At 52.2% G+C, this 19188-nt stretch overlaps 1 protein-coding gene across 1 annotated transcript; it reads left to right on the forward strand.

Moving 5' to 3' along the window:
- Positions 1-98: 98 nt before the first annotated feature.
- Positions 99-14111, forward strand: Misp (mitotic spindle positioning). The gene is made up of 5 exons (XM_070008075.1): positions 99-204; positions 8683-10393; positions 11890-12017; positions 12212-12250; positions 13154-14111. Exons 2-5 carry the CDS (start codon positions 8704-8706, stop codon positions 13241-13243), a joined length of 1947 nt encoding a protein of 648 aa, XP_069864176.1. The 5' UTR covers positions 99-204; positions 8683-8703; the 3' UTR covers positions 13244-14111.
- Positions 14112-19188: the final 5077 nt, after the last annotated feature.

The raw sequence follows: 19188 nt of genomic DNA on the forward strand, positions 1-19188 counted from the left end.
TCCTGGGCGGAGAGGGGAGAGGGGTGCGGCCTGGCCAGGGCTGGACGGGGCGGGGCTGCCAGGTACGGGAGCCATAAAAGGGAAGGCGCCAGCAGGGCCTGGGTGAAGCTGGCTGGTGTCACCTACCCACTGCCACTACCACCACCCCTTGCGGAGGAGAGCCGGGCGCTTGTGGCCTCTACCTGCTTCTCAGCACCTGGCCAGGTAAGGCCTTGGGCCGCGAGGGTGGCTGCAGGTGACTCACTGGTTTCCTGGTTCCTGTGGGGCCCCAGGGCTATAGAGGTGCCACACCCTATTCCTGAGCTTCAGGGCTGCTTCTGCTGGCCTCATGGCCTCCAGGGAAAGGCAGGGCCTGACCAGAGTCCCCACAGCAGAGAGACTGGACTTGGGGGGGGGGGGGGCGGGAGCCTGAGGGGAGTTGGAGGACAGGGAGGCGCATGCACACAGAGACACACACACACACCTGCTCAGCAATCCATTCTCCCTCAGACCCTGTTGCCTTGCCATAGATCTTGTAAGAGCTTAGGAACTCTGAGTGGAAGGCCAGCTCTAGTCTGGGAAGGGAGGGGCAGGAAAATCGGAGCCTTGTGTCCTTCCTCCCCTCCCTTCTCCCCCCCCCTTACCACCACCAGGACACTGTGTTCTGGTTCCTGTCCCTCTGGGCCTCAGTTTCCCCCAGGAGTGGTCATGGAGTACCTATTTGCCTTCAAATCCCAGCTGGACCACTGTAGACGAATCTCACCTTTCAGATCTGCCACTCGGGGATGAAGAGGCCGGATAGGGGCGCAGGCGGAGGTGCGTTGCTGAGCCCCGTACTCTGGGTTGGCAGCCTCTTTATCTACAGCTGCTCTTAAGTCCCCTGAGATTTGGGAGGGTTTATTTTTGTGTGCCAGTATTTGGGCTTTTAACTCGGGGGTCTGAGCTGAGCCCTGCCCTTTAGTTGTTGTTGTTGTTTTGCTTAAGGGGAGTACTCTACCACTTTGACCCCCAGCTCCATTTCTGGCTTCTTTAGTGGTTTATTGGAGATGAGAGTCTTCTCATGGACTTTCCTACCCAGGCTGGATTTGACCCCCGATCCTCAGGCCTCAGCCTTCTGAGTAGCTGACATTCCAGGCATGAGCTCTGCAGGTTTGCCTTGAAGGAGAGCTGGGGGCTCAGAAGACCCCCTCTGTGGGGTGAGACATGGCAAAACCCCAACCCTAGGGGACAGACAGCGCAGGGCTGAGCCATCCTGGCCCTGCAGTCTCTAACCCTCCACCCAGATTCGGCCTGAACCTTGCGCCTTCCTTGTCAGTGTTTTGGGGTATCTCAAAACCCCCCAGGAATCTCATATGGACATGAGATTCCTGGGGGAATTCTCCCATGGCCCCATGGGAGTCAAACACCACAGCATCGCCTGTTTCCTGGATGGGAAAAATGAGGCTGGACTTAGGGCTTGGTCCCCAGCTCCACAAAACACTCAGGCCGAGAGCCCTGGGCACTGGTGCCCGCAGGAGTGGGAAAGCTGGGTGGTGCCTGCTGGTGGTGGTGGTAACTTCAAGGCCTTTGAGATGAGTTCAGGCTCCATGGGCCAAGCCTACCCAACCCCACCCCCAGTCTCCCCAGCTCCCTTCCCCCAACCTTCACCCCCCAGCCCCACCTGTGTGGGCACTGGGCCGCCCACTCTCCTCCCGGTGTCCTCTTTCTCCCTTCAACTCTGGACTTTGTTTTCAGAGCCTGGGTGGGGCTGGGTGGAGGGGCCCGGCTCCCCAGGTGGGGCCTCTTGTCTCCTAGCAACTCGGGGAATGGGGAGGAGCCAGAAGCGGAAGGTTAGAGTTCTAGGGGTGACCAAGAGGCCCCTGGAGTTGGTGGATGAGGCTGGGGTGAGGGGGTCCAGTGTGAGGGGGTCCCACGCAGAGCGGGCCTGCTGTGAGGCTGTCTGGAGCCCAGGGGAGGGTCACGTGTCCTTGGCATGATCAGCTTATTTGAGGGGCCTTCAAGGCACAGGGACCTCCCCCTCCCCCCATCCCTACCCTGTACTCTCTTCTCCCTCCGCATCTCAAGCTGGTCTTTGCATCTTAGCTCTGAGATTTCTGGGGGTTTCCATGTGTACCCCCAATCCTAACATCTTGAACCTCTGAATTTCCAAGGGAGGGACTAGACCCACAATGACCCTATAGCCAGAAGCCATGAGGCCCCTATTTTTTTTTTCTGGGCACCCCTGGGGAGTCCTGGCAAATTATGCTGAGGGAGTATTCAGAGTCTGGGGCTGGGACCCCCTCCAATCTGGTCAGGTCTCATGTGGATCAGCCTGGGAATGGGACACCAGATAGGGCTCAGTCTGGAATTGCCCATGACAGGGATGACCTTAATCCACGGGAAGGCTGGGGACTCCCAGGGCCTCTCCCTGTGGGTGACCTGCTGGCCCCCAGGCAGCCTTTGCCCCTTGGGCAGATGGCCAGAGGAGGCAGGTGTGTCGCAAAGCAAAGGAACCATAAATGAAGTTTCGGTCTGGATCCCAAGTTCGTTTCAGGGAGGGGGTGGACAGAGCAGGACGGAGCAATCCACGGAGGCTTCCTGTAGGAAGCAGCCAGTTGGGCTGGGAGAGGGCTCAGCTGTGGGAATCATTATCATCTTCTCTTCACCCTCCCCAGAAGAGCACTTGTCTTGGGGCTTCAGTTCCCTCTCAAATCAACCCAGGAGATGAGTGATCCTCATAAGGACTGAGTGCTCCTGGGGACACTAGTGGAGTGGGGGGGACAGTTCCCCACTGGAGCCTCTGTGTATGTTGATCCCCCTTTCCATCCATCATGGCCCCTTCAGGGAACCTACCCTGACAGAAATAAAGTCTAGCCCAGTGCTGATGGCTCATACCTATAATCTTAGTTATGCAGGAGGCTGAGATCTAAGGATTGAGGTTCAAAGTCAGCCCGGGCGGGAAAGTCCAGGACTCTCTTCTCTCCAATTAACCAGAAAAAAAGCTTGCATTGGAGCCATGGCTCAAGCGGTAGAGCACCAGCCTTGAGAAAAAAAAACAAAAGCTCAGAGATAGCATCTAGGCTCTGAGCTCAATCCTCAATCCTCAATATGGACATAAAAAATAATAAATAAGGGGCTGGGAAGTTGGCTCAGTGGTAGAGCGCTTGCCTTGCATGCCTGAGGCCCTGGGTTCAATTCCCAGCACCACATAAGCAAAAAGAAAAAAAAGCCGGAAGTGGCGCTGTGGCTCAAGTGGTAGAGCGCTAGCCTTGAGCTGAAGAGCTGAGGGACAGTGCCCAGGCCCAGAGTTCAGGCCCCACGACCGGACCCAAAAAATAAATAAATAAATAAATAAATAAGGTTTGAAACCACTGTGAGAACATCTATTGGGTACCTACTATTTGCCAAGCTCAGTGTGCTGCACTAAAAAACATCTAGGCTGGGCACCAGTGGCTCACACCTGTATTCCTAGCTACTCAGAAGGCTGAGATGTGAGGATCGCAGTTCAAAGCCAGCCTGGGCAGGAAAATCTGTGAGACTCTTCTCTCCAATTGACCATTGGAAAACCAGAAGTGGTGCTGTGGTTCAGAGTGGCAGAGTGCTAGCCTTGAGTAAAAGAGCTCAGAGATAGCACCCAGGCCTTGAGTTCAAGACCCACATGGACAAAAATAAAGAGAAAAGCAGAGGCTACAATGTCCTGTCCACCCATAGCCTTGAACTCCAGACCCACTGCCCTCTGAGACTCACAGGGAAGAATGAAGCAGAATTCGGGGTACCCCTATCTTTACCCTACCAGAGGGAAGAGAGACACTCACAGTCTGGCCACAAGACCCCTTCAGGTCCCCCACAAGGTCTGTGAATATGATGGATACTCCTAAGGCAGAAGTGTACCTGCCTCAGGTGTGAGACGGTATGACCTTGGGTTGTCTTTCAGGGCCAGTACTGGGCGGGAGGAGCAGCTGTGTCTGCAAGACCTGTGTCAGTGCTCGGAGTACATGGTGTTGACAAAGCCATTTTTGGCAGTACTGGAGAATCACCTCAAAGTTTGTTAGGCAAGTGCTTTGTCACTTGAGCTATGTTTCCAACTCCCTTTTGCCTGCACTCTGGGCCTGGGCGCTGTCCCTCAGCTCTTCAGCTCAAGGCTAGCGCTCTACCACTTGAGCCATAGCACAACTTCTGGCTTTTTTCTTTTTGCTTATGTGTTGCTTGGGAATCGAACCCAGGGCCTCATGCATGCAAGGCAAGCACTCTACCACTGAGCCACCTTCCCAGCCCTGGGGTTTTTTTTATTGGAGATAAGAGTTTCACGGACTTTCCTGCCCAGACTGGCTTTGACCTCAATCCTCAGATCTCAGCCTCCTGAGTAGCTAGGATTACAAGAGTGAGCCACCAGCACCCCACTCTTTATTTTTGAGGTAGAATCTCACTTTATATTTGGGTCAGCCTGGACTATGATCCTCCTATATTTTGCCTTTTCCTGTAGCTAAGAGATGTGCTCCACCACACTCACCTTTGTGGACTGAGATGGAGTCTCACAAACTTGATATGCTCAAACTACAATGCTCCAAATCTCCGTCTCCTAAGTAGCTAGGATCATAAGCATGAGTCATCACGACTTGGCTTCAGTCTTTTATGGAAAGTCTGTTGTAGGCTCGGGTGGAGAAGATCCTGAATGATGATTTCATGCTAGGGGAGACACAACCTTCAACTGAAACATTTCCTGTTTTTGTTGGGGGGGGGGTTATTGTTTTGTTCTTTATTGGTTGTGGGGCTTGAACTCTGAGCTTGGGTGTTGTCCCTCAGCTCTTCAGCTCAAGGCTAGCTCTCTACCACTTGAGCCACAGCGCCACTTCTGGTTTTCTGAGTGGTTTATTGGGAGTTAAGAGTCTCATGGACTTTCCTGCCTGGGCTGGCTTTGAACCACGAGCCTCAGATCTCAGCCTCCTGAGTAGCTAGGATTACAAGCGTGAGCCACTGGCGCCCTGTTTTAAGAGAGGAAAGCTGAATCAGGAGCTAGTGGCTATGCCTGTAATCCCAATTACTCAGGAGGCTGAGATCTAAGGTTCAAGGTTGAAAGCCTGCCCGGGCAGGAAAGTGCATGAGATTCTTTTTGTTGTTGTTGTTGTTGGTGGTGGTGGTGGTGGTCGTGGGGCTTGAACTCAGAGCCTGGGCACTGTCCCTGAGCTCTTCAGCTCAAGGTGAACACTCTACCGCTTGAGCCACAGCACCGCTTCTGGTTTTCTGTTGGTTTATTGTAGATAAGAGTCTCATGGACTTTCCTTCTCCGGCTGGCTTTGAACCATGATCCTCAGATCTCAGCCTCCTGAGTAGCTAGGATTACAGGCGTGAGCCACCAGTGCCAAGCCAATGAAGCTGGTTTTGAACTATAGTCTTCAGATCTCAGCCTTCTGAGTAGGGAGGATGACAAGCATGAGCCACTGGCACCCGGCTGTCCATGAGATTTTTATCTCCAATTAACTACCCGAAAAACTGGAAGTGGAGCTGTGACTCAACGTAGTAGAGTGAACACTAGCTTTGAGCAAAAGAGCTCAGGTCAGAGCCTAAGCCCTGAGTTCAAGTTCCATGACCAACAAAAAAAAAATTTTTTTTAAAAGAAAGCTGGGGTGAGGGCTGCAGGCTGACTACTCTACAAGGATAAGGCTCAGTCAGTTCTGTTTGGCTGGAGTTTATTAATTAAGTTTCCTTTCTTGTTTTTGTTTTGTTGGTTCTGGGGCCTGAACTCTGGGCCTGGGCACTGTCCCTCAGCTCTTCAGCTCAAGACTAGCACTCTACCATTTGAGCCACAGCGCCACTTCTGGCTTTTTCTGCTTATGTGGTACTGAGGAATTGAACCCAGGCCCTCATGCATACGAGGCAAGCACTCTACCACTGAGCTACCTTCCCAGCCCCTAAGTTTCCTAATTATAGCTTTTTTTCTCTCTCTTTATTTGGTGTTGTTATGGGGGCTTGAACTCAAGACCTTGCATCCTTGCTCAGCTTTTTGCTTTTGTTTTTTGTTTTGTTTTGTTTTGGTCATGGGGCTTGAACTCTGGGTCTAGGCATTGTTCCTGAGCTCCTCAGCTCAAGGCAAGCGCTCTACCACTTGAACCACAGTGCCACTTCCAGTTTTTCTGGTGGTTAATTGGAGATAAGAGTCTCACAGAGGACTGGGAACATGGCCTAGTGGTACAGGGCTCACCTAGCATGCATGAGGCCCTAGGTTCGATTCCTCAGTACCACATACACAGAAAAAGCCGGAAGTAGTGCTGTGGCTCAAGTGGTAGAGCACTATCCTTGAGTAGAAGAAGCTCAGGGACAGTGCCTGGGCCCTGACTTCAAGGCCCAGGACTGGCAAAAATAAAAGTCTCACAGACTTTCCTGCCCATGCTGGCTTTGAACCATGATCCCTCCTGAGTAGCTAGGATTACATGTATGAGCCACTGGTGCCCGGCTCTTGCTCAGTTGTTTTTTTAAAATCCTTTTTTTTGCCTATGACTGGTGCTCTACCACTTGAGCCATGCCACTACTCCAGCTTTTTGCTGATTAATTTGAGTAAGAGTCTTGTGGATTTTTCTGTCTAGGTTTTTCTGCCTAAGGTTCTTTGAATCTTAATCCTCCAGCTCTCAGTCTTGTGAGTAGCTAGGGTTGCAGGCCTGAACTACCAGTTCTGGCCATAATCTTTGGTATATACAAATGGATGTACCACCAACAGGTTATGGCAGTAATAATATCACATAATCTGGGAACTTCCTGGAAGAGGTGTCCTATGAGGTGGGGACCCAGGTGGCTACAGGTATAATAGACTGTGCTGGCAATCTGGAGGGCTGGGCTGAGGTCACAGGGTGACCCTGAGCACCATACCGGTGGACATCAAGAGATACAGCCAGTAAAAGCTGGGTGCCACCTTGTCAAGGATACGTGAGAGCAGGGACCTCTGGCCTAGGGTGTCACCTTGAGTCCCCTCCTGTGCCCAGGGACAAGGTCCAAGGTATTGGTGGCCCATCCTGGCTTTATGGGGCTGTGGATGATAGCTGCCAAGGCGGAGGTAGAGACAGGGGGCAGCCTAGATGGGAGAAGGGCAGAACAGGATGTGGAAACCAAGAATCCAGATGCTGTTCTGCCAGAGGCCAGAGGCAGGATGGATCAATGAGGTGACTAAGCACCCGTGGCTCACGCCTGTAATCCCAGCTGCTCCAGAGGCTGAAATCTGAGGATCACTGTTCAAACCAGCTCAGACAGGAAAGTCCCCGTGAGACTCTCATCTCCCATTAACCACTCAGAACCCGGAAGTAGCACTGTAGCTCAAGTGGCAGAGCACTAGCCTTGAGCACAGAGAGGCTCAGGGAGCACGCCCAGGCCAAGTTCAAGGCCTAGAACCAACACACACACACATGTGCACACACACACAATATTAGCTGAGGGCCAATGGCTTATGTCTATAATCCTAGCTACTTAGGAGGCTGAAGATTATAGTTTGGAGCCATCCTGGGCAAATTCATGAGACTCTAATCTAGCTTCCCCCCCCAACCCGCCCCACCCCACCCTGCCCTGGAAATAGGAGTCTCCCAGAGTTTACTTTCTTTTTTCTTTCTTTCTTTCTTTTTTTTTGTCTGTTGTTGGGCCTAAACTCTGGGCCTGGGCAATATCCCTCAGCTCTTCAGCTCAAGGCTAGCGCTCTACTACTTGAGTCACAGTACCATGTCCAGCTTTTTCTGTTTATATGGTGCTGAGGAATTGAACCCAGGGCCTCATGCATGTGAGGCAAGCACTCTACCACTGAGCCACCTTCCCAGCCCTCTCCCACTTTTTTACCTGAACTTTCTTCCAATCTTGATCTCTAGATCTCGGCCTCATGAGAAGCTTAGATTATAGGCATGAGCCACTGGTACCCAAATCACTTCCAGGTTTTTGCTGCTTCATTAGAGATAGAATCTTGAAGACGACTTTTCTGGCTAGGCTGGCTTTGAACCATGATCCTCATAGACAGAAAGTTGAAGGGCCTATCCGGCAAAGGAAAGTCCTGCAACTCATCCCTGTCCCTGAGTTTGAAGGAACCTCAATTGTAGCTCCAAATTTTTGAATAATAAGCAGCACCTGTCTTAGCCATAGCTTGGGTAACAAGCCCTTTGTCGCTTATGATTAGGAGTGTAGCTCCCCAACTCAGAAAGAATAGAGAGTTCCAAGTGCCAGTTCAAAGCCAGCCCTGGGGAGGAAATTCTATAAGACTCTTATCTCTAGTGAGTCACCAAAAGCCAGAAGTGAAACTGTAACTCAATCAGTTGTTATCCTTGAGTGAAAAATCTAAGAGAGAGCCTTCAAGTTCCAGTACCAGCACACACCAAAAATAAATAAACAAAATAAAGGATAAACTCTCATTTTCTGTTATTGGCCTGGTTGGGTCACTTATCTAGCTCTGAACCAATCATAAAGGCTAAAGGGCAGGATGCTATAAACTGGCCAAACAGGATCAGAGTGAAGAATGCTCTGATTGGCCTGCCTGAATCACGTCCCTATGGTTCCAACCAATCACAGAAGCCAGAGAGCAGAAGGTTGTAATTGGCCAGGCTGGGAGGGTCAATTACCCATTCCATGACCTAGCTCTCAGCCGATCTCAGAGGCCATTTGCTATATAACCTCTAAATTTAAATGTAAAAGACTAGAAATTGTCCCTCCTCAAACCCAATGAGTTCATATCTTTTTTTTTTTCTTCCCTTTCCATTCAAGGAGTAAGTTCTCCTCAGGGAGATGGACCGGGTGACCAGATACCCCATTTTCAGCAGATCCCACTCAAGCCGTATCACGGGCCTGGCCCTCGAGGGAGACAACAGCTATGCCATTGAACTAGTGGGTGTGGGACCCGAGGCCAACAATTGGAGCCTGGATGCACCCCAGATGTGGGACAGTGACCGTGAAGCCCAGCTAAACATGGGAAGGACAGGGGCATCTTGCAGCAGACTAGCCTCCAGCCATCTGTCCCCTCGGCCCCTCTACCTGGAGGAAGATGATGACGAGGAAATGAAGACTTACTACTTAGATGCCAGTGAGACAGTCCCCAGACAGCCCCAGGACCTGGAGCGGGAGCGCTGGGCGGTCATCCAAGGCCAAGCGGTCAAAAAGGGTGGTACAGTGGCCACACTCTGGGGCACCGCAGACCGTGGGGGCTCCAGACGCCCCAGTCAACCTCAGTCCCTTCCCCTGGAGGAGAATTTGGTGGACAGTGAGCAGATTGACTTTCTCGCAGCCAGACAGCAGTTCCTGAGCCTGGAGCAGGCGACCCTGAACTCTGTCCCCCAGACTCCCCTAGCCAGGGCAGCTCCTCCCCGCACCACACCCGGGCACAGCCAGGCCCCCAAGACCTTGAATGGGCCCCGTGTAGCCAATGGGCATGTGGTCCCTGTCACACCCCAGGTGAAGGAGGGGGTCAAGGAGAAGAGGAGCCATGGTTTGCCTGTGGAGCCCAGCCTCCGAAGCCCGGGCAGCCCTAGCTCCCAGAACCAGGGGCCATCTCCAGAACCTTCCAAGGAGACCCCCATTGAACGTGAGATCCGACTGGCCCAGGAGCGGGAGGCCGATCTGCGGCAGCAGAGAGGCCTCCAGCAGGCAACCAGCCACCAAGAGCTGGTTCTGATCCCCACCAGGCCAGTGCTGAGCAAGGTGAACCTGGTGGAGCCCCCACGGCGGGACAGGGGCCGCCCGTCCCTCTACGTCCAGCGGGACATGGTGCAGGAGACACAGCGTGAGGAAGACCACCGGAGAGAGGGGCTGCAAGTGGGTCGGGCCTCGACCCCCGACTGGGTTTCTGAGGGTCCCCAGCTCGGACTCAGGAGAAGCTTCAGCTCAGACTCCATCCTTGACCCTGTCCCCGATGCCCGGGCAGCCGATCAAGCTCCAGAAGTGAGAAAGGTCAATCGAATCCCACTGGATGCCTACCAGCCATACCTGCGATCTGGGACACCTCAACAAGAATTCTCAGCCTCCCGAGTGTACAGCAAGCTGGATGGCCTCTCCACAGAAGAGGCCAAAGCAGCGGCCCCTCTGAAGCCGACAGGATCTCCAAGGCACCGCTCAGAATCTTCTGTCAAACCCTTGAGCACAAAGCAAGCACCCTCCAAGCCCCCACGGGGGTCCCTGAAAGTCAACAGGGGTGTGGTGCGAAGGGAGTACTTCCTTCTGCGTCCCCTGAGGTTCTGGGTCCCCGATGTTCCCCAGCAGGTTGAGACGCCCCATGTCTGGGGCTGGGAGGTGGATGGGGCCCCAGTTCTGAGGCTACAGAGATCTCAGTCATCAGATCTGCTGGAGAAGGAGGTGGAGAATGTTCTGCGTCGTGAGAGGGAGGTGGCAGAGGAGCGAAGGAACGCCTTCTTCCCCGAGGTCTTCTCCCCAACACCAGCTGAAGACTTGGAGCAAGACTCCAGGAGCTCTTCCCGGGCGTCTGGTAAGGAGGGGAACAGGGCATGACTGTTTTGCTTGGGGTCTTCAGGGTGGAATAAGGAGGGTATAGAGGTGAGGTTTGGGGGGAGGTGACAGTATCTCCCAGCCAGCTCCGCCGTTAGCAGATTTCGAAGGGAAATGTCAGATTTGCCTTCAGGTCTTTGCTTTATGGATTTGAATGTTGTGTTATTAAGTGCATTGTGTTTCACAGATGTTTATCTTTTTGGTTGGTTAATTTTTTTTGGTGTGTGTGGGGGGAATGCCAGTCCTGGGGCTTGAACTCAGGGCCTGGGCACTGTCCCTTACCTTTTTTGCTCAAGGCTAGTGCTCTACCATTTGAACCACAACGCCACTTCTAGGTTTTGGTTTGGTTTGGTTTTTGGTTTTGTGTGTGTGTGTGTGTGTGTGTGTGTGTGTGTGTGTGTGTGTGCTTAATTGGAGATAAAAGGCTCACAGGGGCTGCGAATGTGGCTTAGGGGTAATGCTTGCCTAGCATGCATGAAGCCCTGGGTTCAATTCCTCAGTACCACATACACAGAAAGGGCTGAAAGAGGCAAGCAGTGGAGCGATTCAAGTAATAGAGTGCTAGCCAAAGAAGCTCAGGGACAGTAGCCAGGCCATAAGTTCAAGCCCCAGGACGAAGAAGAAGAAGGAGGAGGAGGAGAGGAGGAGGAGGAGGTCGGGGAGGAGGAGAAGAAAAAGAAGTAGAAGGCAGGGAGTGTAGTCGTGGAGATGGGGGGGGCAGGGATGGTAAAGGAAAAACAATGGAGGAGGCAACAATGCTTGATAAGAAATGTACTCATTACCTTGCTCGTGTAACTATAAACCCTCTGTATGGTATTTTCACAATTTAAAAAACTTATTAATAAAAAGAAGAAGGAGGAGGAGGAAGAAGAAGGAAGAAGAAAGGGGGAAGGAAGGAAGGAAGGAAGGAAGGAAGGAAGGAAGGAAGGAAGGAAGGAAGGATCCCACTAACTTTCCTGCCCAGGCTGCCTTCAAACCGTGATCCTCAGATTTCAGCCTCCTGAGTACCACTGGTGCCAGGCTCTTGGTTGGTCTTCTTGCTCAATACAAAATATTCTCCATAAGGCTTTGTGTTTTTTTTTTCTTTTGCATGGTCAGTCTATCCAGTATTTTGTGAGTTGATTTTTTTTTTGGGGGGGGGTGTCCGGCCATGGGGCCTGAACTCTGGGCCTGGGCGCTGTCCCTCAGCTCTTCAGCTCAAGGCTAGCGCTTTACCACTTGAGCCACAGCGCCACTTCCAGCTTTTTTCTTTTTTTGCTTATGTGGTGCTGAGGAATCGAACCCAGGACCTCATGCATGCAAGGCAAGCGCTCTACCACTGAGCCACCTTCCCAGCCCTTGTGAGTTGATATTTTGATTACCCTGTCGCCATCTTCTTCACAGCTTCAGCCTCTCGGACAAAGGCCTGTGTCTCCAAGTTAAGGTTTGACAAGCATTCTACTCTCTCTAATCCTTTGCTTCTCTTATTCTCCACAGGCATTACAGGCAGCTACTCGGTATCAGAGTCCCCCTTGTTCACCCCCATCCACCTGCACTCCAGCCTGGTGTGGACTGCGCAGGCCCCGACAGAGAGTGCTCCTGGGCAGAAGAAGAAGGAGCTGTGGGTGAGTAGAGTCTGTCTGTGGAGGGGCCAGACTGTGTGGGGTACAGCAGATGGCTTTGAATTTGGGGGTGACCCTGGAACCTGGGGTTTACTCCCTAGGCAGGGAATGCCTCCCTTCTGCCCCAGGTGTGAACCTGAAGGCAGGTACGAGGGCAGGGCAGGAAGGACCTGGGCTCACTCTCATTCCTCTTCCAGTATGCAGGCATCAACCCCTCGGATCGTGTCAACTCAGAGGTGAGTGATCTCCAAGGACTCCACGCCCTTCCCTGTTCATCTCCTCTCTCCTCATCACCTGGACCTTTGAAGGCCTTTCTTCTCCCTGTGGGATTGTACTAGGTATCTGTTCCATTGGTCATGTCTGCTGAGGTAGATTTTGCAGTCATCTACTGATGATGTCTACCCTGGGCAGATTATAGCAAGGGATCTGTGTGCTGCCTTTTTATCTGATAGTGAAAGTTATAGCAGATTAGACTCTGAACAAGGATGTTTCTTTTCTTTTCTTTTCTTTTTTGTCAGTCCTGAGGCTTGAAGCCTGGGTACTGTCCTTTAGCATTTTTGGCTCAAGGCTAGCACTCTACCATTTGAGCCACAACTCTACATCTGGGCTTTTGGAAGCTCACTGGAGTTAAGAATCTCACAGACTTTCCTGCCTGGGCTGGTTTAGAACCATGATCCTCAGAACTCAGCCTCCTGCGTAACTAAGATTACCGGCTTTGAGCCACTGGTGCTCAGTAAGGCTATTTCTTATTTGTTTTGAAATGGGTTTTATTATGTTGCCCAGTCTACAACTCAAACTCCTAGGCTGAAACAATCCTCCTGCTTCAGCCTCCCCGTGCTAGGACCCTTTGCCACTCTGTTCGGCAAAGGCACCTCTTTTCAAGGAGAGGTGGGGACAGCCTAGCTACCTCCAATGATTAGCAAAATTGATCATCTATCATTCTCCTTGAGCTGCTGCTATCCAGCATGAACTTAGTCCTATTACTGGGGGATAGAGGGGGAGCCTGAAATAGAAGAAAGTTTGTTCTTACTTTACCCCTGTTCCCGGCCTTTCCTGTAACTTGGCAGTAGAGAGTCTGCCTGGGGAGATGGGGTGGTGGTCAGGAACCAATGGGAACTCCAGGCCCCCTTGTGTGGCAGGTGCTGGGAGCCACGCGGGTGACGCGTCACAAGAACGCCATGGCGGAGCGCTGGGAGGCCCGTATCTATGCCAGCGAGGATGAGGACTGAGCCTGGGGACCGGGCACCCACCCCTTGCCCTGCCCACACCCCATGGGAACACAGCACTGCAGCCCTCCCCTGGAAACGGGACCTGAGAAACATGGATTGTGCCCCAGAATTCCCCCTGCTGCTGCTTTTGGATTGGAGGCTCTTCCCTTCCCTTCCCTCTTTCCTTTTTTTTTTCCTTTTCTTTCCTCCCTCCTCCCTCTCTCTCCCTCCCTCCCTCCCTCTCTCTTGCCCATTCTCAGAGTCTGGGTGCTGTCCCTGAGCTTTCTTTTTCTTTTCTTTCTTTCTTAACTCAAGGCTGGCTCTCTACCACTTGAACCACAGCTCCACTTCCAGCTTTTTACTGGTTAGTTGGAGATAAGAGTCTCATGGTATTTCCTGCCTGGGCTGGCTTAGAACCTTTTTTTTTTTTTTTTTTGGTGGGTTGTGGGGCTTAAACTCTGGGCCTGGGCGCTGTCCCTCAGCTCTTCAGCTCAAGGAGAGCACTCTACCACTTGAGCCACAGCGCCATTTCCAGCTTTTTCTGCTTATGTGGTGCTGAGGAGTCAAACCCAGGGCCTCATGCATGCAAGGCAAGCACTCTACCACTGAGCCACCTTCCCAGCCCTGGCTTACAGCCTTGATCTTAGATCTCAGCCTCCTGAATACCTGGGATTACAGGCGTGAACCACTGGTGCCTCATTCTTCCTTTTGCTTCTGAGATTTTGCCTAAACACTTCAGAGTCCAAGGAGGGAGTGTCCCCACCATCAGACCTGATTGTTCTGCCAGTCTAAGGGAGGAGACCTAGTCCCCATGCTGGGTTCTTCTGCAGCCCAACCCACCCTCAAACTTGTCCCTCGACCATGAAATAAAGGTGTCTCCAGCTGCCTGCTCGGCCCTGCCTGGTGTGGATAATTGCCCTGAGCCTCCTCCCTCGGTCTGGACCACTTGGGCTTGGTGACAAGCTCCACATGCGCAGAGAGGCCATCAGGCCCCACATCACTCCTCCCTGTCCCAAGTGGTGCTTCTTAAATGCTTGCTGAGCCCCTGGCTCCAACTTTGTCACACCAGGGGGGCTGAAAGTGTCACTAATTGAGCTCCGTGTGTATACATACCAAGCTGGGTCATCAGGAGGGATGGATCCCATGAGCCATGGACACAAAGCCAAGCTGTGATGCCACCCAACTATGGAATTACGGGATCCATCTCTGATGGCTGTGCCTCAGTTTCCCTGCATGTGCATGGATGAGGGTCTGGACGGGAGCTCTGGTAATCAGATGGACTTGTGCAGAAAGCATCTCAGCGTATGGGGTATGGGCTCAGATTCAGCACAGGGGCTAGGACATGGCCTGTGGCCCCCCAACACGTACAGCCGATGCTGGGCTTCTCCCAGGCCCTCTGAGAGCAGCTGCGGCTGGGCAGACCCACGAGCCAGCTGGGCGCAGCAGGCACAGCGGGGGAAACAGGCAGGCAGTGGCTATTTTGAGAAACCCATGTTTAAGGCACCCACTCAAGACAGCGGCAGGCGCAAGCCTGAAATAGCCAGGCGGGGACTGGGAGGTGGAGGAGAGGGTGTGCACACTGAGGGAGAAGGCCTCTGCACCCAGAAAGCCAGTGAGGGCAGGGTCCTTAGCCACAGCCTCGATGCTGGCAGGGCTGGCCTGGGCCATGGGCTTGAACTCAGGGCCTGGGCATTGTCCCTGAGCTTATTTTGCACAAGGCTAGTGCTCTACAACTTGAGCCATAGCTTCACTTCTGGCTTTTTTTGGTGGTTCATTGGTGATTAAAAAAAAAAAAAAGTGGGCTGGGAAGGTGGCTCAGTCGTAGAGCGCTTGCCTTGCATGCCTGAGGCCCTGGGTTCGATTCCTCAGCACCACATAAGCAAAAAGAAAAAAGCCAGAAGTGGTGCTGTGGCTCAAGTGGTAGAGCACTAGCCTTGAGCTGAAGAGCTGAGGGACAGTGCCCAGGCCCAGAGTTCAGGCCCCATGACCGGACCCCCCCCCCCAAAAAAAAGTGTGGGGCTGGGACATGGCTCAGTGGTAGAGCACTTGCCTTGCATGCTCGAGGCCCTGGGTTCGATTCCTCAGCACCACATAAGAAAAAAGCTGGAAGTGGCACTGTGGCTCAAGTGGTAGAGTGCTAGCCTTGAGCTGGAGAGCTGAGGGACAGCGCCCAGGCCCAGAGTTCAGGCCCCATGACCGGACCCAAAAGAGAAAGAAAGAAAGAAAGAAAGAAAGAAAGAAAGAAAGAAAGAAAGAAAGAAAGAAAGAAAGAAAGAAAGAAAGAAAGAAAGGAAGGAAGGAAGGAAGGAAGGAAGGAAGGAAGGAAGGAAGGAAGGAAGGGTCACAGACTTTCCTGCCTGAGCTGGCTTTGATCTTCAGCTCTCAGCCTCCAGAGTAGTTAGGAGAGCCGGCATGAGCCCCAGCACCAGGCTTCACATTGTCCCTGCTGCTGTGGGAGGTCACATAGCCACCAGCTCTGGGTAGGATATGGATATACTTGGACTTGGTTTGTCCACTCCAAAAAGTCCCAAGAAATCCCCTTTGTCACCTCTGCTCAAGATTGCCAGGAACTCTTTTTTATTTGGCCATGGGAGTCGAACTCAGGGCCTGATCTCTGTCCCTGAGCTCTTTGTGCTCAAGGCTAGCGCTCTCCCACTTTGAGCCACAGCACCACTTCCAGTTTTCTGGCGGTTCATTGGAGATAAGACTCTTAAGGAGGCCAGGCACCTGTAATCCTTAGCTCCTCAGGAGGCTGAGATCTGAGGATCCTGGTTCAAAGCCAGCCAGGGCAAGAAAGTCCGTGAGAGTCTTATCTCCAATGAACCACCAGAAAACTAGAAGTGGCACTGTGGCTCAAGCGGTAGAGCGCTGGCCTTGAGCTTAAGAGTTCAGGGACAGTGCCCAGGCCCTGAGTTCAAGCCCCACGACTTACCAAAAACCAACCAACCAACCAACAAACAAACTTTGTTGCCCACACTGGCTTTGAGCCAGGATCCTCGGATCTCAGCCTCCTGTGTAGCTAGGATGATGGGCAGGAGCCACCAGTGCCAGGCTGCCAGGGACTCTTGTGCAGATTGTGTACAAGGTCCTGAGCCCAAGCTACAAGGCCGGACTACATGAGTAGCCAGGTCTCCAGTGCCCAGCTGGGACATGCAGGCACTGCCACCTGGGAACATCTCCTATGGAAGGCACATCTGCTGTCCAGCCAGGCCATCCCCGCTCTTGTGGGCCCAGCGCTCCAGGCCTTCACTCCATCTGCCCCACCCCACAGCATCCCAAATACCCCCAGGCCATAAAGGTTCCTGAAAGCCACATTGTGAGTGCCCAATCCAGGGCTCAGCCCAATGTGCCACTGGACTGGCCCCAATGCTGGCTGACCTGTCCACTCCACGCTTGTCCCCTCTCTTTCCTGCTCCTAATTCTTCCATATCTTCATCTCTGTCTCTGTTCTCCATCTTTTTCTCTGACTTCTCTCTCCTCTCTCTTTCTGTCTAATCTCCCTTTCTCTGTCCTCTCTTTTGTTGGCTGTAGGACTTGAACTCTGGGCCTGGGCACTGTCCCTCAGCTCTTCAGCTCAAGGCTAGCACTCTACCACTTGAGCCACAGAGCCACTTCTGACTTTTTCTTCTTATGTGGGGCTAATGAATCGAACTCAGCGCCTCATGCATGCGAGGCAAGCACTCTACCACTGAGCCACCTTCCCAGCCCCTCCATGAGACTCTTATCTCCAACAAACCACCAAAATGCAGGAAGTAGAGCTGTGGCTCAAAGTGGTAAAGTGTTATCCTTGAGCACAAAAGCTCAGGAACAGCACCCTGCCCTAAATGTGTGCCTCAGGATGGGCACAGAAATAAAAAACTAAAACATTCACAGAACCGAACAAGGGTGGCTCATCCCTGTAATCCTAACTACGTAGGAAGCTGAGATCTGAGGACCGTGGCTCCAAGTCAACCTGAGCAGGAAAGTCTCTGAGATTCTCCAATTAAGCACCAAGAAGCTAGATATAGAACTGTTGCGCAAGTGGTAGAGCAAAAAAAAAGCTCAGGGATAGAGCATAAACCCTGAGTTCAAGCCCAGGACTGGCAAAAAAATTAAATTAAATTAAAGAGGCAGGCACCACCCTCTGGGATGTTACATGGTAACCAGATCCCAGACCACAATCTGAAGAAATGTGGCTTCTACTGTGGACTAAGTAACGAATTTATCAGCAACTGCTGACTGAGACTGTTCTGGTGGGAAGAGCCAGTAGTAAAGCACATGGCCACCAGAGGGTGATGAAACCTAACAATGCAGCAACCAGCACATGCATCCTGCCACACATCTGCCAGTTCTCATTTCTCAAGTTAGCTGTGGCCCAGACCCAAGTAAAGCCAGGACCACACCACAAAATGCCCCTGAACGGTGTGGGCACTGGAGAGGGTGTCTGTTTCCAGCGTGGCTCAGTTGGGTATCCAGCCACTGACCAGCCAACTGAGCCACGCTGGACACAGAAAACTCATCTCAGCCCAGGCTACTGGGTCATACCCGTATCATAGCTCCTCCGGAGGCTGAGATCTGAGGATTTCAGTGTCTAGCAGTATATGCGGGAGGAATAGGTAGATAGTTTATGTGTTTGTTTGTTTGTTTGCTGGTCCTGGGACTTGAACTCTGGACATAAGCACTGTCCCTGAGCCTCTTTATACTCAAGGCTAGCGCTTTACCACTTGAGCCAAGCACCACTTCTGGCTTTTTGTTTGTTTGTTTGTTTGTTTGTTGAGTAGTTTATTGGCAGTAAGAGTCTCACGGTCTTTCCTGCCCAGGCTGGCTTCAAACTTCAGTCCTCAGATCTCAGCTTCCTGAGTAGCTTACAGGTATGAGCTACCAGGCACTTGGCTAGCTTTTTTTTGTTTTTTGTTTTTTGTTTTTTCACATTGTTTTTCTGCTGGTACTGGGGCTTGAAATTCAAGGGCCTCTCACTTTTGTTTGTCTTCTGCTCAAGGCTGACTGAAGACAGCCTCCAAATGCTTCATTTGCTCTTCTCCACCTCCGGCTGAGGGTTTGAGGCTATGGGGAGACTTCAGACACATCAATGCAACACCTTCCCAGATGTCCCAGGGCCTCAGCTCAGCCTTGTGATGCCTGGCTAGTTACCCATATTAAAAAGAAAAGAAAAGAAAAATTCAGGTTGGGTGCCAGTGGCTCATGTCCATAATCCTAGCTACTCAGGAGGCTGAGATCAGAAGATCATTGTTCAAAGCCAACCTGGGCAGCAAAGTCCTTGAGATTTTTTTTTTTTTTTGTCAGTTGTGGGGCTTGAAATTTGGGCTTGGACACTGACCTTGTGCTCTTCAGCTCAAGGCAAGCGCTCTACCGCTTGAGCCACAGCACCACTTCCGGTTTTCTAGTGGTTTATTGGAGATTGAAAGACCCCCGACTTCGGGTGTCCCCCAAATCAGGACCTCCCTGCCCCAAGCACCAGTCACCGTGACCTCGAGATCCGCAAGGTTCGGGTCAGTGGCTGGGAGCCCCGAGCAGTCCCGGGGATGGTCCTTTTATGGGACCCCTCAGTCCGTTACAGTAGAGCCCGCGCTTTTTCAGCCAGTAAATTTAAAGTGCTACAACCTGGTCTGCACGCAGGCAGCCAATCCTTTTAAAACAAATCATATGTTTTGGCCAATCACTGTTCGAGGGGGTCCCTCGGTGTATGTGCCGAGTAGTGTGTCTCCGGCCCTTGGTATGAGGAAGTGACCTTTGTCCGAGTCAGCACCTGTCGTTTGCTCACACCGGGGACTGACTGCGGGGTGGGATTAGTTAGTAGGGTGTGGACTTATTGATTAACTGGTAAGGTTAGTTATCAAAGGGGGAGTGTGGGGGTAATATAATTTTCTTAGCAAAGCATGTTACAGAAGCCAGAAATAGCTTGGTTAGATACAAAACTCTGTTTCCCTACAAAGAGTCTCAGGGCCTGGTTGGTTGGGGAGGGGGTC

Source organism: Dipodomys merriami, unplaced genomic scaffold (genome assembly GCF_024711535.1).
Source record: "Dipodomys merriami isolate MVZ:Mamm:240054 unplaced genomic scaffold, mDipMer1.0.p SCAF_70, whole genome shotgun sequence".
NCBI classification, from domain to species: domain Eukaryota; kingdom Metazoa; phylum Chordata; class Mammalia; order Rodentia; family Heteromyidae; genus Dipodomys; species Dipodomys merriami.